The sequence below is a fragment of the Elephantulus edwardii genome, unplaced genomic scaffold (genome assembly GCF_000299155.1).
Source record: "Elephantulus edwardii isolate Elephantulus edwardi_28Jun2011 unplaced genomic scaffold, EleEdw1.0 scaffold00074, whole genome shotgun sequence".
In the NCBI taxonomy this organism is placed as follows: Eukaryota; Metazoa; Chordata; class Mammalia; order Macroscelidea; family Macroscelididae; genus Elephantulus; species Elephantulus edwardii.
Genome location: NW_006399824.1, coordinates 13680601 through 13707538, shown reverse-complemented (window position 1 = coordinate 13707538; position 26938 = coordinate 13680601). Strand labels below are relative to the sequence as shown.

Sequence of the window (26938 nt, the reverse complement as noted above, 5' to 3'; positions counted from 1 at the left end):
CGTCCACATAGGGTTGAGGGAGGTCAAGGATGGGGAGGAACGTCCACATAGGGTTGAGGGAGGTCAAGGATGGGGTGGGATGGGGTAGAGCATCCACATAGGCTTGTGGGAGGCCAAGGATGGGGAGCCAGAGCCCCTCTAGGTGGAGGTGGGAGGAGTATTGTAATCATATAGGATTCCATTCAAGTGGAAGAGAATAGCAAGTGATTAGAAAATATTTTTGATGATTGGGTAGGGTAAAGGAAATGGGAAAGATCTGGTGTGAAAAACATTGTATTCAAACTTTGTAGAGAAATAAGAGGGAATAGGAGGGAAGGAAGGAGGGAGGGAGGAGGCAGGGTGGGAAGGAAGGAAGGAAGGAAGGAAAGAAAATGAAAAAAGAGGGGGGAAAATGCTGACCGTTTAGTTAGCAGCCAAACTGATAAGCACATAGAGAACACACGTGTGTGTCTGTATGTTTAGGCCTGTCTACTTGGAGATTCTAGGAAGATCAATTCCCTAAAATAAAATGAGAACGGGCAGTGGTAAAAGAACTCAATGACTGCTAACAATAACGACAGCAATGAGTACACATAAATTCCAGATGCTATTTTCTAAACTCTCCATTAAGAATAACCAGTATTCTTTTGAGTAATGGCAGGTTTCAGGGCAAGGACATGGATAGTACATAACGAGCCTGGGATATTGTGCTATGCCAGAAAGCCAGAAAGTGCTCATAGAATGATGGGATACATCAGAAACACAGAGAGGGTATCTGGAAGGTGTTCTTACCGGCCAGATGGAAAAATATGAGCAGCAAAGTGAACTAATAGATTATGATCCGCTGAATAAAATAGGGCATTTTATTCAGTGAGTCATTCTGGTATAAATAGTTTACCTCTAAGGTACCTTGGTGACTTTAAATTGTGGTACTGGAGAAGAGTACTAAATAACTCATTGTATTAATAATTTGTTCTGAAAGAAAACAAAGACATATCTTGGAGAAAGTGCAGCCAGAATGCTCCTTGGAGGTAAAGCTTTGACAAAGCTTCGTTTCACTTTCTTTTGGACATGTTGCTAGAAGAGGCTATTCCTTGGAGAGGGACATCATTCTTGGAATGATGAAGAGGGGGCAAAGGAGAGGAATACCCTGAACAGTGTAGGTTGACATGGTGACTGCGGAAATGGGCATGTGGGTCAGGGTGTGAGGATGGCAAAGAATAGGAGAGGGTTCAGATCTGTTGTTCATACGGTCACTATGAGTCGTACTCAATATGATGGTCCAACAACATCTCTAAAGATGTCAAGATAGTGAGAGGCAAGGAAAGACTATTTCAGATTTTGGAAGGTAGAGAAGCATGATAACTAAATGCAATTAATAATTCTACATTGGATCCTTTTACCATACAGGACATTACTGAATAATGGGTGACACCTGAAATGGAGTCTGAAGCTTAGATGATGGTAAGAGCATATCAGGATCATTTCCAGCCTTACAGAGTTATACCGAGGTATTACAGCACAATGCCTTGTTCATAGGAAATAAAGATTAACATACTTGGAACTTGTTGTAAGCAACTTGTTCTCATCTATACATCCGGGGGAAAATGAGTAAGAGTTCAATTTGCAACTTTTCTATAAATTTTAAAATTAGTTTTACAAACAAAAACAATTAAGACATTCCTTTATGTAGTCTGCAGGAAAGTATGCAGCCTTCAAGCCTCTCTGAAAAGAAAGCATTGCACATAGTTATTATGTGTGTCTGCATATAAATAAGAACTCAGTACATAGCCCTCTATTCATAAAAGAATACACAAAATCCACTCACTGGTAATAAAAAGTTGTTATTTTCTATAAAGATGCAAGCTGTCAAGTCTTGGTTAGTTAACAGGAAAATGAAAAACTAAAGAAATAGTGTGTAAAACAAAGTTTATATCAACTTATATACCCAACTTACATTCTATTATAGGAGAATACACACATTTCCTGCATCTACTCACATATCATCTGATATACTTTGAGCATGTTGCAAGGAACCAGTCCTTGATGAGGGACATCATGCTTGGAAGGGTGGAGGGACAGTGCAAGAAAAGAAGACCCTCGATAAGATAGATTGACTCAGTGACTGGGGTAATGAGGGTAGGTGTGTCAGAAACAGTACGATTGGCACAGGACAGAGCAAGTTTCAGGGCCGTTGTACATAGGGTTTTGCTATGAGTCGCAAGCAACAACAGCAACTCATATATTTTTTTTATTAATACTTTGTAAAAACTGGTAACTTTTAGAGTCTGTTCAAAGATAAAGTTAATAATCCCAAACACAAAATCAGGTAAGAATCTTCTTTCCTAGAATAAGCAGGATCTGAAATAAAAATTCTGTCTCAGTATGCATCTGAGTAATACACCTGAAATCAAGTTTCTGATTAATTTAAAGTTCAGAGGCAAAATCTTTTTACTGGTAATCCTGATTTGTAAACAGCTTATGTTCTACTTATTTATAAGCTACTTGTTTTACATTAGAATGTACTTTGCAAAGTAATAGATTAATAACTAATGAGTCAATTCTCAAGTCACAGTCCATAACTTTTATGGAATCAGTAACATATCTGGTACCTAAATACCATGTGTAACGATTTGTTTCTCTGGTAAATTAAGTTCAGATTTCTTAGCTCACCAAGAGAAAGAATTACTTCCCAACTGTAATCCTTACACAGGGATGTTGGACTTAGAATTCCTTGCTACAAAGTTCTGTCTCAAGCCCTACCTGTTACTTTTAACCAGGGTGTTTTCACAACCCAGGGCCACTGTGGAATAAAGTGTAGAGTCACAGATTCTTCTAACAATAATTAATGGCATCTAAATTGATCACTTAACTATTTGAGTATCAATAACTCATTTTTAAAGTAGCACACTCCATCTTAGTTGGAGGTGGGAGTATTATTGTAATCATATAGGATGTATATATGACTTCTATCATTGTATCTGAAACAGAGGATGCTTTCCAAGATTTAAAATCTAGGACAGGCTGATTTCAAAACCTAGCCCCTTTCCATTTTCCAATGCTTCCTTAAAGTTCTTGGGCAACACTTAAATTAAAATACGTAACACTTTTCTAGCCTGGAAGGGTGTCAGGGCAAGATGAAATCAAACAGGACAAGAAGGGGAAGTTTGTTTTCATTACTTGACTTTTTTTTTTATAATTCATACCAGTTTCAAATAGAAAAGAAGTAACTTTAAAAATGACAACAATGATAAAAACGGGCAGCAGAAAGAAATCAGGTAACATCTCAGTTCTGTGGGGGTTGATTCTTCATAATAATGTACTTTTGCTCTTTTATTAAAAGTACAGTCAAGTCACAAATGTCCAACTCAGGCACAATTCTTACTTGCTCTCTGATGTTACGTAAATTTATCTTCACTTTGAAAAGGAAAGCACTAATTCCTACTCAGGACAAACACTGTATCACAACCACCTTCACTTGTTACATGTACAGCTTTTAAATCACTGGAAAGACTCTGAGTCTTTTCTTGCACCAGAATAAGGCTATTTTACTTTCCTTGTTTTGAAAATATGAACCATATGTACCTGATCTCACTTATGTACAAATTTTTAAAGACACATTTATGGTTACACATTTGTAGCCCAGGGACTTGACAGTATGGGAATTTCTTGATCCTAAATAGAAACCTTAAAGTATGACTTTGTTGCTCCTTATAACTTGTAAAAATGATATAACTGAGTTACAAACTTAAAGGTTGAATTTCACCCTGTAAGGAGGATGCCACAGGATAAGAAGGTCAGAGTTCATATCTGTTGTTCATCGGGTCACTCACTTTAAGTCGTATGCGACTTGAAGGCATATATTATGACAACAGTAAACATTGGCATACGTATATTTAGGCAAACTCACTGTATTAACACATAGGTTTATCTCTCTTTCTCACTAAGTTGAAACTGACTCATAACTGACCAGTCAGTGTGTTTTCTGACTGTAAACAGCACAGGAGGAGACTACTCACCTTCCTCCTAAAGAGAAGGGTGGATTCGAACCACCAGAGGCACCGCCTTTTGGTTAGCAGTGCAACCTCCTACAGACTATACTACTAGATCTCCTTATAAATGTATAGTAATAGATAAATGAAGGTGTTATTTTATTCTTTATAGAATTTTCTTTTTAATAACAGGTTTCTTCTTTTCAAAACAATTTCTTTCTAGGACATCAGTCTAAATACACTTCTAGGAGTAGGTCTATATAATAATAATAATAATAATACCTTTGGTGGCAAGGTGAGTTAAGTTTTGGGCCACAGATGTACCAGTTACACCACAGGAGAAAAGGTATTACATTTTCATAGAGATTTACAACTTTGAAAAGCACAGGGGATAGTTCCACTTTGTCCTATGATATGACCTGGAATTGGCATAATCACAGTGTTTTTCTTTTCCTCTTAAAATGAGTCCTGTAGAATCTACAAGTTCCAATGTCAAATGAGTGTGGGATACAACAGAAAAAAGAAGTTGCTAAGAACAATGTGATTCCACCCGCAAGTTCAAACTCAAACCTATTTAAACTTGTTATGCTGTTGTTATGTACTGTCCTGTTTGAACCAATTCATAGTTGACTATCCATTAGGTTTTCAGAGGCTGTAAACAGCATTGCAGGAAACTGTCCATCTTTTGTAGAGGAGCATCTGGTAGATTTGAACCATGTGCTTTTGGGTTGGCAATGCAACTCCTTACCACTAAGCCACCAGAGCTCTCTCATTCAAACTAGATAAAATGAAATTATTATTAGTGATGTTGGAGAAGAGTACTGAATATGCCACCAACTGCCAAAAGAACAAGTCTGTTTTAGAGAAAGTGCAATCAGGACGATACATAGAGGCAAGAATGGTGAAGCTGCATCTCATATTTTGGACGTGTTGTCAGGAGAGCCTAGTTGTTTAAAAAAAGACAGCATGCTGGGAATGGTGGAGGATCAGAGAAAAGCAAGACGCTCAACCAGATCTATAGACACAGTGCCTGTAACAATGAGCTCAGGTAGATCAAGAGATCATGAGGATGGTACAAAATTTAGAACTATTGTTTGTAGGGTCACCACAAATTGTAGGCAAACTGATGGACCCTAATAAACACGAGCAAGAATGCACGCTTAAAGACTAAGGTACACCTGATCAGCAGAGGAAGTATCAATGCCTTTGAGTTGTAGTGCTGAAGAAGAGTTCTGAATACCCCTTATACAAAGATAAATAAATCTGTCTTGGTGGAAGTAGAACCAGGGTGCTCCTCAGAGGCAAGGATGGTGAAGTTTCATCTCACATACTTTGAATCTGTTGTTAAGCGGGGCCAGTCCTCGGAGAAAGACATCATGCTGGGAAGGGTGGAGGGTGAGAGAAAGACTCCTGATTTAAGTTCTCAATTAAAACAGAAAGGTTTGCATCCACCAGTTGCTAAACAGGACAAAAGTGCCTCTGTAAAGATTATAGCTTCGGGAACTTGATGGGGCACTTGGACTCTGTGGTAAGGGTTGCTCTGAGTTGGAATCAATTTGACATTAATGGATGTGAGTGCTGACAACGATATACTCCTCACTAACAACATGGTTAAGTTCAAAAGATCAACTGCAAAAATCTGTGTTAAAGGTAGGATGTCCGTCTTAGATCACAAAATGGAGCATGACTACATTATTACATGCCAAATTGCACAGCCCAGCCAAGATGACACATACCCTTAACCATTACAGCCAGACTTAATCTCTCTCTACATCCTGTCATTTGTTTCTGCAAGATATGTTGCTGTTACTGTGAAAAACAGTCACATAAAAACTTTTTTACTATTGTAATAAACATGAAATACCAGATGAGAACGTCAATAACTGAGTAGATAATTACACAACTATCCATCTCATAATTAAACCAAACATTTCCATTTATGCACTTCTATTTTAAATTCATTTTTACAATTATGAAATAAAAACATGGCTACAAATGTAGCATTTAGTACAAAGCCTCCAGTTTTTACAAAATTAAATACATGACAGTGAACACACCTAACACAATTTTTTTATACAGAAAACAAACAAAAATAAACAAGCCAAATTACATTTCTAAACTACTGCACCGTATTTTCATCATAGTTAAGAGAGTGATCATGCCAAGTCCTACAAAGTTCCCTAATGACCTCACTATCCTCCTCACCTTGCTATTTATGGTCAATCTCCCCACGTGTGATTTATAGCCTGCTCGAGGGTCAGCTATGAGTCAGTTCCAACTTGACGCACATCACAATGACAAGCACCACCAATCACTACCCCCAGTGAGAAAATAGTTTATAATTAATATAGTACCATCTTTTTTCACAGCCTCTGCTTCCTACCAACAGAAGGTTAACTTTTCAGTTTCAAATTTAAAAGCAAAGCATGCCTTTGATTTCTAGCTAGAGAAGTACTGAGGTCATTAAAGTCTGAGAAAAGGATTTAGAGCACCAAAACCTTTCTGTAGTCACTAATCTAATTTCACAAACAAATCTGGCAAAGAGCTTAATACTCTTACTGCCTTCGGGTCAGGATGGACTCTCATAGATGACCCTCCATTTGGTTTCCAAGCTACAAACTGCACGGGAGGAAAACTGTACATTTTTCTCCCAAGGGGCCAGCAACTGGTATATTTAAACTTCCAGAGAAGTGCAGCCTTCTAGGTGAGCGCTGCTAACTCCCTATAGATTAAGCCAGAAGTAATAAAATAAACTCTCCTCTTCTGAGGAACAATTCCAGACACCTTAAAAGAACCTAGAAGATCGTTCACTGATGCCTACACTATTTAAGTAAATCAGAGGAACATAATTAGCAATTACTGACTCTCTCTCTCTCTGTATAAATAATAATGTAATAAAATGTACTTACCATTTCCATTAATAGACAGATTATGGGTCTTGAAGCTATCTTCAGTACTTTCCAAGGTCAGAGTAGTATAAGCTAGCAAATTATACTTTGCACCACTAAGATGAGAAATAAAACAGGTTTTAAATATTTTCACATGTTTCTGTTACATAAAATATTTGATGCTATAGATGACAGATTTTAGCTAATAAACATTAATAAATTAACATGTTTATCTTTTTATGATGTTACACATCATATAAAAATCAACAAATTATTTGGTTTCACTCACAACACAAATGTTTCTCTGAAAAATTTCCATCTTTCTGTTCACTGCAAGTATTACTATTTACTGAAAACCCAATATGTTCCAGGTTGTTCTGGTACAGGTGAGGAGGAAAAAAACAAGTACGTGAATGAATGAATGAAGTTTTAGTATTTACATGTTTTAAGGCAACTTTTTATTACACCCTTTTCCTTTTTAAATTTTTATTATATTATTTACAAAATTTGAATACATTGTTTTTCACACCAATTCCTTCCATTTTCCTCACGCTCCCACCCATCAAATTGTGCGCCCTATGACTATCCCTCCCTGTCTTTCCCTGCCACACACATCCTCACCTCTCTGTTTCCACCCTCTGCCACTTTGGATCCTCATACTCATTCTACAATAATGGTTTAATACAGTATTTGTCCTTATGGGACTGAGTTCACTCCGCATAATGCTCTCCAGTCCTTCCAAAGTTAGGTATTAATTTACAAAATTATTGCTCCTGCATGCTGCACTGTATTCCATTGTATGAATGTACCATAATTTCTCAATCCATTCAATTGTGGTTGGACATTTGGGCTGTTTTCACGTTCCTGTGATGGTGAATAATGCTGCTGTGAATACTGGTGTAACAGTTTCCATTAGAGCCTCAATTCTCCTTGGAGTATATTCCAAGCAATGGAATAGCTGGGTCATATGGAATTTCTACCTTCAGCTTTTTAGGGAAGCGCCAAACTGCCTTCCAGAGTGGTTGTACCATTGTACAATCCCATCAACAATGTATATGCGTTCCTATCTCGCTACATCCTCTCCAACATTTTTACTGTTAAGTAACATTTTGCTTTGTTAAGGCAAAAACTTTCTTGAAGGAAATAATGAGAAAACAGATCATCTGTTAGACAGAGGGAGCTATGATGTCCTAGTGCATAAAGCGCTGCACTGCTAACCTAGTGAGGCAATTCAAATCCACTTGTTGCTCTGGGGGAGAAAGACGTGCAATCTCCTCTTGTGTGATGGGCTGCCTCTTGGGGGTCAGTTGTGAACTGAGTATGGTGTAATGGCACATAACAACAGGGACATCACATTAGGTAGGCAAGCAAGAAAGGTTTCTCAGGAGGTAAATGTTATATAGTCATAAATGAAACCAAGCAAAGAATGTTGAAAAATACTCTTGGTACAGAGACCAGCAAGTGCAGAGGAGGACAGAGAGAACCAGTGTGGCTGGAGAGAACAAGTGGGATACACAGTACAACATAAGGATTGGAAGTGTAGGCAGAGGCTAGATCATTCAGGCCTGTGTTCCCCCGGAAGAAGGGAAGACTTCAGTCCAAGGGTAGTAAGCCCCTCACATTTAAGAGGACTAATGGTAACTGATGTGTATTTATTTCCTAGAATAAGAATTAATCTCCTTCCTGTGGGTTACCTATTAAAAAATGTGGGGTTTTTATCTACAATGTAAGGAATGATAAACTTCATTGCTAAGATGCTTTTCTATTTCACTATAGTTTTCTTTATGCTGCTTTTTTAAAAAAAAAAGAACATTCTTGCCAAACTACCAAGAAAATCTAGCAATAAATATCAAATCTGAGTGCTTTGCGGTAATAAAAACCCGTTTTTATTTTTATTAATAATACATGTATTTTTGCGCTAGTAATCTTAATGTTATTTTATGACCTTTCTAAGTTTTATTACATACTTTGCAAAACAGTAGAATCTCAAAATTCAAAATATCAAAGTTGTTGTTATCAGTAACCTTCAAGTGGATTACAAACCATGGCGACTCCGTGTGCCGGAGTGGACTAGCCCCACAGTGTTTTCTAGGCTGTATTCTTCATGGCAGCAGATCAACAGGTCTTTGCCCCAGAGAAATGTTAAGCAAGTTTGAACCACTAAATATCCCATAATAATTGAGTACTTAACCACTATGTCATCCTACACATTTTCTCAATATGGTAGTAATTAGTTCCTCTCATATAGGCTTTATGTGTGAGCTCTGGTGGCCTAGTGGTTAAGAAGCTGCATTGCAATCTCGAAGGCACACAGTTCAAATCCACCAGATGCTCCACAGGAGAAGGATGGGCAAACTCCTCCGACACAATTACTATCTCTGAAAACCCACGGAGGGTCAGCCATCAGTCGGTTCTAACTTGATGGTACACAGCATATAGGCTTTAAGGAGCTGTATTTAAGAAAAATGGGTGAGACCATTTAAATCCATATAGCATTATCATTTTCCCCCATTTAAAATAATGAAACATGGGATCCCTAAAGCATTTTGATGCAAAATGTGTCCCTTCCAGGAAAAGATGGTTGACAATAAGTGAGAGTTGCCTGTACCATCTGGCTCTTTACCCATAACTGGGAACTTACAACAATCAACAAAAAGGGGAAAGGAGGTGTCTCTCTTAGAAGATAAGTCTATGAGGTTAAGTAAAGTAGAATAGGATTAAGGTGTTGGGAGGTTGTCATTAGACAAAGAAGAGGAACACCTATCTGAGAAAGTTAACATATGAACACCTAAAAGAAGAGAACCATGAGAAAAAAAAGCAGACAGAAGAGCATTTTAGACGAAGAGGAAGTGCGAAGAGCAGGTGCGCGAGGGTGTCTGACTGACACTAAGCCGGTCTGACTGTTTATAGTGAAGGAGAGTGACATGAGAGATCCAAGAGGGGACAGTGGGCAAACAGATACTCTGGAGCGTACTACACCTCATTTCATTTCAAAATGGGAGGCAAATGGAGGCTTTTGAGCAGAGAAATATGACTTACATTTTTAAATTATTCCTCTGGCTGTTTTCTGAGAAAAGGTCATCAGGCTAAAAGTAAAAATGTAGAAATCAAGAGAGGTGGCCAGGAATGGGGTGACAGCAGTAAAGCCAAGGTCAATTTCAACCCACAGCAAGCCAGAAGCTTCAAAGATAGAGTAGACCTTCCCATAGAGCTCTCAAGACTGTAAGCTTTATAGAAGCAGATGGTCACATTCTTGCCTACGAAACAAGCTAATAGATTTGAACTGCCAATCTTGGTTGGCAGGTTGGAATTTAACGACTGCACAACCAGGGCTATTGTGGTAGCTGTCCACTCACTCACTCACTCACTCACTCACTCACTCTCAGTGTCTTAAAGTCAGAATCAACTCACAGTCAACCCTCCAGCTGGTTTTTGGAGGCTATAAATTGCCCGGGAGGAGACTGCCCATCTTTTTCCCAAGGAACCACTGGTGGTTTAGAATTGCCAGAGAGGCATCGCCACCGGGTTAGCAGTGCAGCATCCTATGTACCGACACCAGGTTTCCCTAATGTGGTAGCGGTAAAAGGAATGAAATGTGAAAGGTAAGAACAAGGCAAGAAAATTACCAAGATCTTTGAACAACTAGAAAAAGAGAATTGTTAATGGAAATGTGGCATCCTGAGAAAGACTAGATATGGGAAGCAATAATTTAGTTTTGGAAATAATTTAGTTTTGGTAAGTATTACACTGTTTTAGGAATCTGAGATGTACTGTGGTTAAGGCAGACTGGATAAAACAAGAATCTGGAGTTAGGGAGGAGGAAATACAAGAGATACAAACATACATGTTATCAGTATACAGGTGGAAGTTTAAAGCCTCAAGAATACAGGAGAGTTCCTAGAGAGTAAAGCCCGAGGACCAAGTACGGGGACATGACATTTTCAATGGAGATAAAAGGAAAAGAATAAAGGAGACAAGCAAGAAATAATCGTTGAGAGAGAAGAAAAGGAAAGTGGTATCTTAGAAAGCAAGTGAAAAGTGCTCCAAGGACAGTGATGACTCCAAGTTCCAAGAAGAGAGTTACGTTTGCTGAAAGGAGCACTGATTGGATTTAGCCATTGGTTTTGGCAACATGCAGATCTTTGTTAACCTTGTTAAGAACAGTTCTGTGTGGTAAGGTGGAATAGGTCAAGTGAGGTTGGGAGGAGAGAAAGCAGAGATGGAGAGAAAGCAGAGACGGCTACCTGTAAAGGGTAGTTGGAAAATACTTAGAAATGGGAGCTTTTCTAGCATGTTTATATATTTGTGGGAATGATGCAGTGGAGAAAACTGATGATGCGAGGAATGAAGTGAAGGTTTCTATCCGAGGTGAGTAATTAAGAAGATGGTGTCTACAGCACAAACAGATGTCATCAGACGGAGTAAAGGCAATTTGCAAGGAAGAGAAGCAGTAAGTACAAAGCCATAGTCAGGCAAGGCTGATAGACATGGTAGGTGGAGGATATGCTAGTAATCTTCTGGTTACTTCAGTTATATCAGTGACAGATGAAGCAAAGTCATCAGGTATGAATCAGGAGTTGAGAAGGGAAACGCTGGAATCTGAGAGACCACTATGTGTGAAGCACTCACCCTGAGGAGAGTTAAAGCGAGAAGCTACGGAAACTTGAACTCCCTTAAGGTTGGGAGTGATCATGTGTCTGAAGAGAGACCTGCCAGAAATGCTGTGCTTCTCATCTACTTGCATGCCCAAGCCGAGCTGCAGAAAGTGGGATTCAAACAAAGTTCTAAGTCTTCTTAGTAAGTCTGATAATGTGAAAGAGATGCCAGGAAAGAAGAAAGGAGAAATCACTAAGTCTAAGCTAAGTTGTAGCAGAAGCTGAATATGTGGAAGGTGGTGGACAGAGGAGATACCTGTTACATAAATATTAAAGTGTTTGTAATTTTATTAATAATGTGTTAACAGAATATGAAATGCAGACAACTTGGATGGAGTCAACAATGAAATAGAGTTCATAAATATCAATATCCTAGACGTTAGTGAGCGGAAATTGATTGCTACTGGCCATATGAATCAAACTAAATGCAATACTAAGCCAGGGATGAAAAATTAAAGAAGAATGGCATTGAATTCATCATTAAATGGCAGCTGGAGAAGATAAACTGAGCTAATGAAATGTGAGAAAACCGGGGCTACCAAACTGAACACTCAGCTAAAAGACCTGGGGGGAAATGTCAAGTCTTGTGCTGAAATAGTAAAGGATTCCATGAGCAAAAAGCTGAATGATACAGGAAGTATCGAAAGAAGATGAAAGGAGTACACGGAGTTCAACCACTGCAGGATGTGATCCTAAGTATGAGGTCTGAGCTGCACTGAAGGTATTGCTGCAAAACAAAACTCCATTAATTGACTGAAAACCAATTGAGATGTTTCAACAAAATGAAACTGGAAGCCCTCACCTGTCTGCTAAGAAATTCAGACTTCATAGCTGTGCCTAAGAAAAGCGAATCAATAGGATGACGAAATTATTAAACAGCATCATTAATTAATATTACATGCAAGTAAAATTTTGCTGAAGATTATTCCAAGAGAATATAGCTGTACATCAATAGGAAAACGACAGAAATTCTAGGTAGATCCAGAAAAGGACATGGGATGAAGGGTATCATTACTGATGTGAGATGGAACTTGGCTAAAATTAGAGAAGGCGAGAAGAACCCTTCCTGTGTTCCTGACTAAGCAAAGGCATTCAACTGTGTGGACTATAAGAAATGATGGATCCTGTTAACAGATCGAGAGGCAGCTATTTGATCAGAATAAGGAAATAGTCTGGGTTTAAAACCAGGAAAGGTATATATCAGGGTCATATCCTTTTACCAAACTTAGTAGGTATGCTAAACAAATAATCTCAAAACTGGGTTTATGTGCAAAAGAACACAGCATGAAGACTGGAGAATATTCATTAACATGTGGTATGATACAACTTTGTTTGCTTAAAGCAAAGTGGACTTGAAACACCTAAGGATAAAGGTAAAAAAAAAAAAAACAAAACCAAAAAACCACCTGTAACCTTCAGTATAGATTACATCTCAACACAAAACAAAAATTTTCCTAACTAGTCCAATAGGCAACATCATAATAAATAGAGAGAAGATTGAGATTATCAAAGATTTTCTTTTTTCTTGGACCCACAATTAAAACCCAGTAGCTGTTAAGAAAGCAAATGAAGATATTGGGCGAATCTGTGGCCAAAAGCTTCTTTAAAGTGTTTAACAGCAAAGATGCCACTTTGAACACTGAGGAGCACCTGACCCAGGTCATGGTAATTTCAATCATACTGATTATTTATATGCATGCTAACGCTGAACAATCATTAAGGAAGACCAAAGGAGAACAGATGCTTTTAAACTATAGTTAGTAAAGAATATTTTCTATATCCAGGAAGAAGACAGCTAGAATGCTACTTAGAATATGTATGTTGTTGTGTATGATTGAGTCGGAACCAACCCATAGCTGCCCCCTCAGCAGGTTTTCAGTGGCAGTTAATTGTCTGAGAGGAGACTGTCCATCCTTCGCCCGCCTCAAGCCGCGTGTATTCAGGACTGCAGTGCAGCTTCTTGTCACCAGGCCACCAGAGCCCCAGAAGTAAGTATAGTCAGTACTTTATCTCTGGTACATTACACACACTACCGGGAGGGACCAATTCTTGAAGGAGAACATCTTGTTTGCAAAGAGAGGGTCAGTGAGAAATAAGAAGACCTTCAGTGAGATGGACTGATATGCTGGCTGCAACCATGTTCTCAAATATAGTAACAATTCTAAAGACACCCCAGGAACAGTGCTGTGTTCTGTTTACACAGGGTTGCTGCAAGTTGGAATCGACTTGATGGGACCTCAACCGAACATGTCAAAGGCAAAAGCTAAGACTCAACTGTGGGGTGGGTAGCTTAGGTGGACCAGATCACTGGAAGCAAGAAAGTCATAAAACTGGGAGGACAACATATTAGATGAGTTGTTTACATATTCGTGTGATCCATCAAATGATGTCTGAAATGAAGATGAAGGAATGGAGAAACTTTTCCTTTTTAGCTTGACAATGGAACTTATTCTTACTGGCCATGAAAATCATTTGAGTAGTTTCACTTTAGAAACAGTCATTCCAATATCTAGTAGAATGTATAACACAGCTTTAGCGTGTATAGGAAGCACCACATTATAGAATGTACTGGGAAGGTGACAGGATTAGAAAGCAACATTAGTGGTAGAACAGCCTAAAATAATTCGCTGACCAAAGTATATGTTTCATCATTCCCTTTCCCAGGCATTAGGAAGTGATCATCACTGACATCTTTTCTTTAATTGATTTCAGGTAAATATTTACAATGAATGAGAAATTGAAACTGACAATATAAAAAAGTTCTTGATAACCTCTTTTATGGCTACATGAGCTATAACATATCTAAGTGAAAGACTGGTTCACAAGTTAAGCACTCAGATAGAAACCAAAAGGTGGCTGAACCCACACCCACGGGAACCTTGAAAGGAAGGCGTGGTGACCTGCTTTGGATAAGGCAGTTGTGCAAACTCCACACAGTGCAGCTATCCTGGGCACACACACTCACCATGAGTCAGAGTCAACCTGAGGGCAGGTGACTTCATTTTGGGTTTTCTTTTTATAGTTCACTGATATGCAGTCATTAAATGATTATGTGAAAACTTTAAAAACTTCAAAAAAAAACAAGTTGAAAGCACAGTATAACTGTTGTTAGCTATATGTGAGTTGGCATTTAACACCTGGTGACCTCAGACATGACAGAATTAGATGCTGTAATCTATATAGTTTGTCATTTATGGATTTTTTTTAAAAACTAGATCACCAGGCTTTCTTCCTAGTTCATCCTATTTTCATGAATTCATTTTTATTTGAATGAAAATTTACAAATCATTCTGATTTTTCACATCAGACTTTTTTTTTTACATTTCTGAAGATATAATTAATTATAGTATCTCGTTATTACCTTGTTGTGTATTCTCTTTCCCTTCACTTGTCAATTTATTAATTTTTAGTCACCTCTCCCTTCCAATTTCTGTCTCATTTACTGGAAACGTCAGCAAAACTGTTTAGCATTACAGTTGTACACAGATCTCCAATGGCAGGCACATGGTGGCTGCCCATAAGCTGCTCTAGGTAGGAATCAAATGCAGGTTTTTCACATGTCAAGCAAAAATTCCAACACTGAACTATCACTGTCCCCAGAGAACAACTGTTTATTATTGGGGGGAGGGAGGAAACAGTGTATTTAAGAACCCAAGTTATCTAAATAACCTAGATGTTGAAAAATCTGGAAAGAAATCACCACCTGAAAATGATAAAAAGCATTTGGGCTAAAGTGGTTTGTGTAGGAGTAACCTTCCAAGTTTCACTTCTCAAGTTCATGTTACCTTTGTAATGAAATAAAAATGGTGAACTATGAACTATGAGGATTAGAAATTTCCTAAAAAATCAGAGAACTATCAGGGCTTACACAATACCACATTTAGTTATGTATAGTTAAAGGCACTTTGACACATAAGGTCGATAGCCTGGTCCACAGATTCCTATGAGGAAAATGAAGTTCACAGAATTCAGCTGCCTGTGATGAACTTTGCGACTTGTAAATAACATACCCGTAGCTGGTAAGGGGCATACTGGAAAGGGAACACTACTGTTCCATACAATCTTTATGCTTAAAAATGGTTTCTATTTAAGGTATTTTTCTACTAAACATATTCTATCATATTCCAAGAATTCTGAATGTTGTTATTGTTGTTGTTGTGTGTAGTTGAGTCAGAATTAATCTTTAGATGACCCTCCAGCCAATTTTCAGAGGCAGTGAATTGCATGGGAGGAAACTACTCATCCTTCTCCTACGGAACAGCTGGTGGATTTGAGCTACATGCCTTTGGGATTGTAGCGAAGTATTATACCACTAGGCCAACAGAGCACCCTTTTGAATGCAGGTGTTAGGACTTAATAACCTTTGAATCCAATGTACCATACAACACAACTGTTAAGTGATCTAATGAATAAATTATGCTGGGCAGCTAATTCCTTGGTTATGTTTTGAAATGACATTATCCTGTACACTAAACTTTTAACACCATTGCTCTCAAAACAAAAAGAATCCATTTATTCCAACAAGTGCTAGGCCACTTGCTTTGTAACTTAGATCTACTTAAAAGTGTAATATGATGACTTATTCTGAAAACAATTGAACAAATTTTTTCAACATGTAAATAATCACTCTTAAAATTTCTGAGTGTGAATAAAATGATGGTTTAAAATTATGTCTACACAGTGAAGGATAATGTGCTAAACTGTTCTCAGGAGGCATAAAATAGTTAATTCAGCTATGTGAAGCACTGGGAAAAATCTAGCTAAAGGAATTTCAGTAAGCTAAATTCCACAAATAAAATGGATAAATCATTCACATCAGGGAACATACTAAAAATTACCAAAAATGTTCACTGTCTTAGTTCAAACAATACTTTATGATGATATTTCAAGTTATTTCATTTTTAAACCATGACTAATTACAATGCCAATGCTTCCAAAACCAGCAATGACCTCATTTTTAAAACATTCTTGTCAGAATAATATTTTCTTTTAAAAACATTACTCTCATTCCTTCTAGCCAACCCTGATATTGAGTTCTCAAAAATTTAATCAGCTACATTTTTCCCCCTATCAAATAGGCCAATTGTTAGAACATTTCTGGGGATCCAGAAATGGATGATAAAAATGATGGCAATTTTAAATGGTAACCTGAAAGAAAAAAGAAAAAAAAGAAGGGATTTTATGGTTGTTTCTTTTTTAAAAGCCTGCTATGTTTGGTCACATGTCATATTACTACAAAAGCGGCATACTGCCCACTTTTGATCTTTTAGGCTCAGTTAATTTATAGACTAAAAGCTGTATTGGATATCTTCTAACTAGACTAGTAAAGAAACAAAATCAATCCCCCTATTTTAGCTCTTCATCTTTATTTTTAAAGTATTATTCTAGAATTTAAACAGCCCATTACAGAACTATAAGATAGGAAGACTTTTGGAATAAGATATATTAACCTTGCACATTCTGGATACACACCAGATGGTCGACAGAATACTGTTATTAGAAAATAATTTGGTAAAATGCTGTTAGATGTCTTAATGGCATTGAACTATTTCAGAAACTAGCATATGATCACAAGTCAATTGTAATGAAGGAAAATTTCAAGCTGCACTGAAGACATTGCAAAAAAATAAGGCCCAGGAATCAAGAGGATACCAATTGACATGTTGGTAATGACAGATGCAGCCCTGGATGTGTTCATCATCTATAGCAGAAAATTTGGAGGACAACTGCCTCACCAAGTATCTAAGAGATATCTGTATTTGTTACCATTCTCAAGAAAGGTGATCTAATAGAATGTGGAAATTATTAAACAGTATCATTATCATATGCAAGCAAAATACTGCTGAAGATCATTCAAAATGGCTAGAAAAGTACATAGAGAATTACGAGACATTCAAGTTGGAGTTAGAAGACAGAGTGGGAAAAGAGATCACTGCTGATGTCATTTGGATTCTGGCTAAAAGCAAATGCCAAAAGAATGTTTATTTTAGACTGGACAAACTATGACTAACACTGAGAAGAGAATCCCAGAACATCTAACTGTGCTCATGCAAAAACTAAACCTAGACAAAGAGGCTATTATGAGAACAGAGCAAGGATTTAAAATTTAAAAGGGTATGCATCAGAGTTGTATCCTTTCTCCACACCTATTTAATCTATTGTCATTGTGGTTGTTGAGTACTATCGAGTCAGAACTGAGCGTCCAGTAGGTTTTCAGAGGCAGTAACTCACACAGGAGGAGACTGTCCATCCATCTCCTGCAAAGTAGCTGGTCGATTCAAACTGTGTGCCTTTGGGATTGCAGCACAGTTTTTTACCACTTGGCCACTTTATGAAGAATGTGGCATCAGGATTGGTGGAGAACTTATGCAGATGAGACAATCATGCTTTCAGAAATTAAGGAGGATTTGAAGTACTTGCTACAGAGGGTTCAACACGTAGCCTTCAATACGGACTGCATCTCAACGTCAAGAAAACAAAAATCATCGGTGCTGGACCAGTAGGCAACGTCATGATGGAGAAAAGACTGAAGCTGTCAATGATTTCATCTTACAAGGCTGCAAAATCAATACCCATGTTAACAGCAATAAAGAAATTAAAAAATATGTTGCATTGGGAAAATAGGCTATTAAGTATTCTCACCACTGGACCAACTGGTAGCATCAGGATGGATGGCAAAGAGATTGAGATTGTTCACAGCTTCAGTTTGCTTGGCTCCTCAGTCAACACTCTTGGCACCAGCAGCCAGGAAATCAAAAAACGTATCGCGATGGGGAAGTCGGCTGTTAGGGACCTCTCTAAAGTACTCAAGAGCAACGGTGTCTCTCTGGAGACTAAGGAGCGTCTGATACAGGCCATGGTCTTTGCAATCACTTGTAATGCATCAGAGAGTTGGACAATGACTAGGGAGGACAGAAGGAGAATTGATGCCTTTGAGCTGTGGTGCTGGAGAAGAGTATTGAATGTACCATGGACTGCCAAAAAAACAAACAGATTCATCCTGGAGAGGGTTAAACCAAGCTACTCCTTAGAGTCAAGGATTCTGGGGCTTCGTCTGACATACTTTGGGCACGTTGCAAGGAGAGACAGGTCCTTGGAGGGGGACATCATGCTTGGGAGGGTGGAGGGACAGTGCAAGAGGGGAAGACCCTCTATGAGATGGATTGATTCAGTGACTGGGGTAATCGGGATGGGTGTGTCAGAGGCAGTGCGACTGGCACAGGATAGAGCAGGGTTTAGGGCTGTTGTACATAGGGTCGCTATGAGTCACAAACAACTCAACAGCACATAACAACAACAACAAGAAGTACCTCTCCAAAGTATTAAAGATCAAGGATGTCAGTTTAAAGACTAAAGTGCATCTGATACAAACCATGTCTTTTTAATTACTCCCTATACAATTGAAAGTTGGATAGTGAATAAGGATGACAGAAGAATTGATACCTTTGAGTTGTGTAGTACTAAATATTCCATTGATTGCCAAAAGAATAAGCAAGTATGTCTTTGAAAAGGGGTGGTCAGAATGTTCATTAGAGGCAAGGGTGGTCAAACTTTGTCTCACATACTTTGGTAATGGTATTAGGAGAGGCTATACCTTGAAAAGAGATATTATACTTGGAAGGGTTAAGGGTAAGTGGAAAGGAAGACCCTCAACAAGATGGTTCAACACAATGACCATTTCAATGGATTCAAATATTCCAGGGAGATGAAAATGGCATTGTCGTTGTTATGTGCCACTGAGTCACCTGCAACTCATAATGATCCTATGTAGAGCAACTCTGAACCCTGCCCTGTCCTGAGCCAATCTCACTAATTCAGACATACCAACCCCCATTGTCCCAATCACTGTGTCAATCCAGCTCATCCAAGATCTTCCTCTTATGCCCTGTCCCTCCACCCTTTAGAGCATGATGTCCTTCTCTGTGGACTGGTCTCTCTTGGTCACGTGCCCAAAGTATGTGAGATGGAGCTTCAAAATCCTATCTCCATGGAGAAACTTGGGTTTCATCCTCTCCAAGACAGACCTATCTGTTTTCTTTGCAGTCCATGGTATGTTCAAGACTCTTCCCCAGCACTACAGTTCAAAGGAATTGATTCTTCTATCATCCTTAGTCATTGTCTAGCTCTCTGAAGCATAACAAGTAAATGTGAAGACCATGGCTTGGATGAGGTGTACCTTAGCCTCTTGACTGACATCATTGCTTTTCAGTACTCTGGAGAGGACTTGAAAGCAGATTTTCCCAATGCAATTTGTCTTTTGATTACCTGACTTCTGATGCTAAGTATGTTGATTGTGGAGCTGAGCAAGCTATAATTGTTAACAACCTCAATATTTTCCCTATTTATCATGGTGCCTCTAGTAGGCCCAGTGGTAAGAAACTGTCTTCTTAATGTTGAGCTTCAATCCATAATGAATACTGCAGTCCTTGGCCTTCTGCAGCAAGTGTTTCAGGTCAACTTCAGTTTCAGCAAACAAAGTTGTGCCATGTGCATAACACAGATTGTTGATGGGTCTTCCTCTAATCCTGATGCCACATTCCTCCTCATAAAGCCTTGAATGATCTGTTCTGCAGATAGACTGAGAAGGTATGGAGATAAGATGCATCCCTGATGACTTCTTTCCTGATTTTGAACTATGCGGTGTTTCCCTGCTCTGTTATGAGGACTGCTTCCTGGTGCAAGGAAAGGTTTCATAGAAACACAATCAAGTGTTCTGGGATTCCCATTTTTCTCAAGGTTAGCCATAATTAGTTGTGATCCACACAGTCAAATGCCCTTGCACAGTCAATGAAACACAGATAGAAACACATTCCTCTGGTACTCTTTGCTTTCTGCCAAGATCCAACTGACTTTGGCAATTATGTCTCTAATGCCACAACCTCTTCTAAACCCAGCTTGTTATCTCTCGTAGTTCTCTGTCATGTAGTGTTCCAGTCATTTCTGGATAATCTTCAGCAGGATTTTGCTAGTGTGTGATTTTAAAGATATTGTTTGATAATTTCCACTCTGTTGGGTCACCTTTTATTAGGATGGAAATAAATATGGATCTCCTCCAGACAGTTGGCCAGGTAGTTGTCCTTCAGATTTCTTGGCACAACCTGGTGAGCACATCCAGAGCAGCATTTATTTGTTGAAATACATCAATTGGTATTGCACCAATTTCTGGAGCTTTATTTTTTGCCAAGTCTCCTTCAGAGCAGATTCAACTTCCTCCTTTATCACCATAGGCTCTTGATCATATGGTGTTCTTGGAAATTCTTCTGTGTCAGCCAAATCTTTTCGGTACAATGACTCTGTATACGCCTTCCATCTACTTTTAAGTCTTCCTGAATCATTCCATATTCTGCCCAGAGGACAGGAGAAAGCTCAGATTTGTTACTCATAGGGTCATTATGAGATGTAGTTTAGTCAAAGCACCTAGTAACAACAAACATAATTTAGATTATTTTATGATCCTATTGTCATGGTATGAATTTTTTTAAAAAACCTCATCTGCATTTTATAATCTCATGTCATTCTAAAGTGCAATGTTTCAGCATGAGTTAAATATCAGAAAAATCACATTCTGGAGAGAAATAAAAGCAGGAATGGTAGCAGTAAAAATATATTTTTTACTAATTGTTCTGCCAGCCCTAAAGCCATGCCACAATGAAGGTCTACGTTTATCAGTGGCTCCTGGAGAGAAAAGATGGACAATGTCCTCTTTTGTAACTCACTGGCTACAAGTAGGACCCCATTTAACAACAATGTGCTCAAGTTTTGTATGCTCATGAAGGAGCCCTCATAGCACAGTGGAACACTACATGTTGGGTTATATGTGAAAGGTAGGTTGTTGGCGAGTTCTGGTGGCCTAGTGACAGGAAAGTGCACTGCAATCCCAGAGGTGCGTGGTTCAAATCCACCAGATGCTCTGCTGAAGAAGGAGGAACAATCGCCTCCTGTACCAGTCAGATCCGATTTGGCGGTACACACATAAAAATAAATAAATAAAAATTATAAAAAAAAGAAAGGTAGGTTGTTTGAATTCTACAGCAGTTTGGAGAAGAAAGATGAGGGAGTCTTTTCCTATAAAGATTTAGTCTTGGAAACCTGGTGGATGGTTTCAACAATCCTTAGGTCTCAGATTTCTTATATGAAAGCTAAGGATGATCTATAGGGATTTGAAATCTAACCCAAAAGCAGCATCTCTCTGTTTGAATTTACCCAGCAACTCCATGGGAGAAAGATATACCTTTTGTTCAATATAAAACCATCTACTGGAAAGTCAGCTATGAGTTGGTTCCAACTCAATAGCAATGAGTGAGTGAGCAAAGGATGCCTTTATCTTTTTTTGGCAGGTCCTGTTACAGATATTCTAGGACTTTCTAAAAAATTAAGTATTCATTCATTGCCAAGCAATAAAACTTTAAATTGCTAGAAATGTACACTCATTGCTTTTACGCTTTGAAGGCTTCTGTGATATTTTAAAAATTGTTTTAATACAAAATTTTGAAGCTTAAAAAAGTTTTAAGACTACTAATACTTATTATTAAATCTAAGGTTTCTTTTAGTCCTAAAATCACTGTTTCAACACAGAAGTATTATTTAATCATGTAAAAAAAGTGTCCTCCAGAATATCCTTAATATAATCTTAATCTAGAAAAGTTACTAAAATGACCTTTGTTCTGAAAGGAGAGTCTTGATTTTTGTTGTTGTTAGTTGCTGTTCAAGGTGACTATAACGCACAGCGCCCCTATGAAAGACTGACCCGAACTCTGCCCTATACTGTACAACTTCATCATCTCTGACACACTAGAGCACATTACTGAAGTCACTGTGTCAATTCATCTTGCTGGGAGGCTTTCTCTCCTTTGCTGACACTCCATCTTTCCAAACATGATGTCCCTTTCAAAGGGACAACTACATGTCCAAAGTATGAAAGATTAAGCTTAGCCATCTTTGCCTGCAAGGAACACTCTGGTTGTACTTTTTCTAAGACATATGTATTTGTCCTTTTGGCAGTCCATGGGACAGTCAGCACTGTTTTCCAACACCACAACTAAAGGGTGTCAAGTTCTCTGTCATCGTAATCACTGTCCAGTTATCTGATGCCTGTTGGGTTTACAGAGAAGACCAAGGCTTCAATTTGGCACACTTAAGTCTTTAACCTGACATCACTGCTCTTCACTATTTTGGAGAGGTCGCTGACAGTGGACCTGCCCAGTGCAATACATCTCCTGATTTCCTGACGGCTGGTACCAAGGGTGTTAACTGCTGACAGCTTCAATCCTTTCTCCATCTATCTAATGTTGAATGTTGGCCCCATGGTGAAGACCTTCGGTTGTTGTGGGTTTGCTTTTTGGTTTTTTATGCTGAGATGTAATCCATACTGAAGACTGTGATCTTTGATCTTCTGCAGCAAGTGTTTCATATCCTTTTCATGTTCAGCAAGCAAAGTTGTGTCATCTGGGTAACACAGTCCTGATGTCACATTCCTTTTGCAGAGTTCTGCAAATTTTTGTTCAGCACACAGATTAAACAGGTATGGGGAGTTCCTGATTTTTTTTTTTAAATAGTATTATTTTGTGTGTGTGTGTACCGTCAAATCAGATCTGACTGGTACAGGAGATTGCCCTTCCTTCTCCAGCAGAGCATCTGGTAGATTCGAACTGTGTACCTCTGTGACTGCAGTGCAGCTTCTTGCCACTAGGCCACCAGAGCTCCGTAGGGTTTCTGATTTTAAACCACGCAGTGTTCCTTTGCTTGGTACAGACAACAGCTTCTTTGTTGTTGTTATGTGCCGTGTTGAGTTGCCTGTAACTCACAGAGACCCTATGTACAAAAGCTCTGAACTCTGCCCTATCTTGAGCCAAACTCACTGTCTGCGACAACTGTCCCTATTACCCTAGTCACTGAGTCCATCTCATCCAGGGTCTTGTCTTCCTCTCCTGTGCTGTGCCACCACCCTTCCAAGCATGATGACCTTCTCCAAGGACTGGTCCCTCCTGGCAACATGCCCAAAGTCTTACTTTGGATGCTTAGCTTTAGAGCACTATTATTGACAGACAAGCATTCTACCCAAAGAACAGACAAAAGATTTTCCCCCATTATCTTCTTTAGTGATTACTAGAAAAGGGAGCTCTGGTGGCAAAACCCAGAGCAAGTTGCAGTGCTGATGCAAAGGCTGAAGGTCTCCTGGGGCTGGAATCCACCAAAGGTTCCAGGAAGGAAGGGAGGCAGTCCTCTCCCATTACATCTACAGCCTTAGGAACTGGGAGGAGGGTCACTAGGACTCAGAACCAACTCAATGACAGCCAAGTTTGAGTATTTGAGTTAGGATTTTGTAACAGTTTTTCACATCATGGGATTAGAGACATAAATGGATCAAGAATGAAACCAATATAATGGTTTTGTAAAGATTTCATGCAACTTCCTTCCTGAACTATCTACTCAGTCATCTATGGTCTCTGCCACCATGCAAAGGAAATGTAATAGTGTGAGGCTTAATCAAAATAGGTTGGAACTTGCTGTACCAGAATTCCAAGGTACAGATTCTCTAAATATATCTGACATAAGTTACTTAATTACATTTAGAAGAGTGATATGTCTAGGGTCTATATCTAAAACATTTTACTTTGTGTATTTATTGTGAAATTACTGATAGGCAAAAGAGGCAACTCTACTGAACAATCAACAAAACAAAACACCTAATCTGATCATTGGTTTTACAAAGAAATACAAAGCTAAAATAATTTTAAAACATAATGTGTAAAGAAGGGACACAGAAAAACCAGGGCTCCTTGGAAAACTCCAAGTCTGGGAACAAAATATATGAGATGAGACTAGGATATAGTGTCAAAAAGGGAAAAGAAAGAAAAAACAAACCTATGGGCCCTAATTGGTAGCATCAAATAGACTACTGAACCTAAGTGAAAAGGCAGAAACTACAGATAACCAAACAATAAAATACTTATGCTCATCATAACCCCCAGCCAAACAGAAAGAGAGAATTTACAGGTTGGGGGGACGGGGGGAGGGTAGCAATGACACATCTGTCAAGGGTCTAATTGCTAAGATAGAAAATTTCAGCACTTAAAAAAACAAAAGGACAACAGTCCAACGAAAACATGGACAAAGTACATGGGCAGATAGTTCACTAACAAAGGTATCCAGGCAACTAATAAACACATGAGAGATACTCAAAATCACCAAGCACTGTTGTTAAGAGCTATCTAGTCCGAGCCCATCACAGCTGACTCTCCAGGAGGTTTTCAGAGGTTGTAAATGGCACAGGAGGAGATTGCCCTTCGTTTTCCCACAGAGCAGGGTGGCTTTGGACTACCTGCCTTTAAAATGACAGGACAAATCTTTACCCACTAGCCACCAAAGTTTGTTTACCAGCCATTATTACTGTTACGTATCATCAGGTTGGAACTGGCCCCTAGCTGACTCCTCAGTGGGTTTTCAGAGGCAGTAAACTGCACAGGAGGAATCTGTTCATCTTTCTCCTGTGAACAGCTGGTGGATTTGGACCGTTTACCTTTGTGTTGGCAGTGCAATACTTAACCACTAAGCCACCAGAGGGAGAAAAAATTAAAACCTACTGTTGGATATTATTTCACCCTGGCAATAATGGCACTGAGAAACAAACAGAAAATAGCAAATGCTAGTGAGGTTGTGGGGAATCTAACTCTTATACAGTGCTGGTAAAACAAAATGACATAAATAGAGTAAACAGTGTAATGGTTCCTTAAAAAGCTAGAAATAAATATGACAAGGTCTAGTCATCTCTTTGCCAGATATATCCCCTACAGAAATAAGAGGTCTAAAACAAACGCACACTCGTGTTCACTGCACACTCACACAGCACTGTTCATAAGACAGAAGATGCAAACAACCTAAGTGTTCACCAACAGACAAATAGACAAAGAAACCATGTACATCCATACAACAGATTATCACCTAACAAAAAATGATGATGACTCCATAAAACACCTCAAAACATGGCTGAATCTGGAAAATGTTATGCTGAGTAAAATTAGCCAATCACTACAAAAGGACAAATAACGTATAAGATCACTATTGTAAAAAGAATGGATTTGCACACAGAAAAAACATTCATTCATGGTTACCGGGGATGGAAGGAGGGAGGGGAGAATCATTAACTAGGTCCTGTCAAGGACTTCTTCAGAGTGTTAAAGTGCAACAATGATGTTAGTCTAGAGACTAAGGTGCACCTGATCCAGGTCATGGTCTTCTCAATTGCTTGCTATGCATCATAAAGGAGGGCAATAATTAAGGATGACAGAAGAACTGATGTCTTTCATTTGTGATGTTGAGGAAGAGTACTGAACATATCATGGACTGCCAAGAGCACAAACAGGTCTGTCCAAGAGGGGTGAAACCAGTTTGCTCCTTGGATGAAAAGCTTTTGAAGCTCTGTCTCACATATTTTGAGCATGTTGTCAGGAGAGACCAGTTCTTGGAGAAGGACATCATGTTTGGAAGGGTAGAGGGTCACCACAGGATAGGAAGACACTGGATGAGATGGGCTGACACAGTGACTGTGGCAATGGGATAAGGTGTGCCAGAGATGGTGAGGTGGCTCAGAATAGGACAGGGTTCAGAGCGACCGTTCATAGGGTTGTTATGAGTCATAGTTGACTCGATGGCACTTAACAACATGAGTGTTAATTCTAGTGGTGAAAAGCCAATATATAATATGGCAGAAAGTTAGCACAATGTGACCAAAGCAAAGGATGACACTAAGAACTGTGCAAGAATAAAAGACAACTCCAGATGCTGGAATCAGAATCTGCTCCTTGCTGATTTCTTTCCAGTGGGTTTTCAGAGGCTGTAAGTCACCAGGAAGGAGACTGCCCATCATTCTCCCATGTTCCTACTTGCGGATTTGAAACACCAGAGAAACACCATCTTTGGGCACAACTTCCTATAGAATATGTCACTAGAAGGTCTACACAAAGAAAAGTATAAAACATTACTATAAACCAAAACAGGGAGTCTGGAGATCTAGTGGCAAAAAGTTGTGCTGCAATCCCAAAGGCGAACAGTTCAAATCCACCAGATCCTCTGCTGGAGAAGGAGGGGCAATCTCCTCCTGTGCTAGTCGGATCTGACTGGACGGTACATAAGAAAAACAAAAATGGCAAAACAGACATATATAAAATTAAGAATACACCATGCCTATGAATTAAAGATTTAACATTTTAAAAATGTTAAAACTACCAAAAGAAAATTGAAATCATCAAATATTATAAAAATTTCATCTTTAATTTGCATCAAAAGACTTCTTCAAAAAGAACAAAAGAGAGAATCTACAGACTGGGGCCAGGAGGGGGAAAGATTTGAAAATGACTCATCTAACAAGGGATTCACCTCAAAATGCCAATAACTAACAACAAATAAAAACAACTCAATTACAAAG

At 38.8% G+C, this 26938-nt stretch overlaps 1 protein-coding gene across 1 annotated transcript in view; it reads right to left on the bottom strand.

Moving 5' to 3' along the window:
• Positions 1-26938, bottom strand: part of RTKN2 (rhotekin 2) — a 96025-nt gene that overhangs the window by 30430 nt on the left and 38657 nt on the right. Inside the window, exon 7 of the mRNA XM_006889058.1 lies at positions 6881-6975. Coding sequence (XP_006889120.1) covers positions 6881-6975 — 95 coding nt within the window. The remainder of the gene's footprint in view (positions 1-6880; positions 6976-26938) is intronic.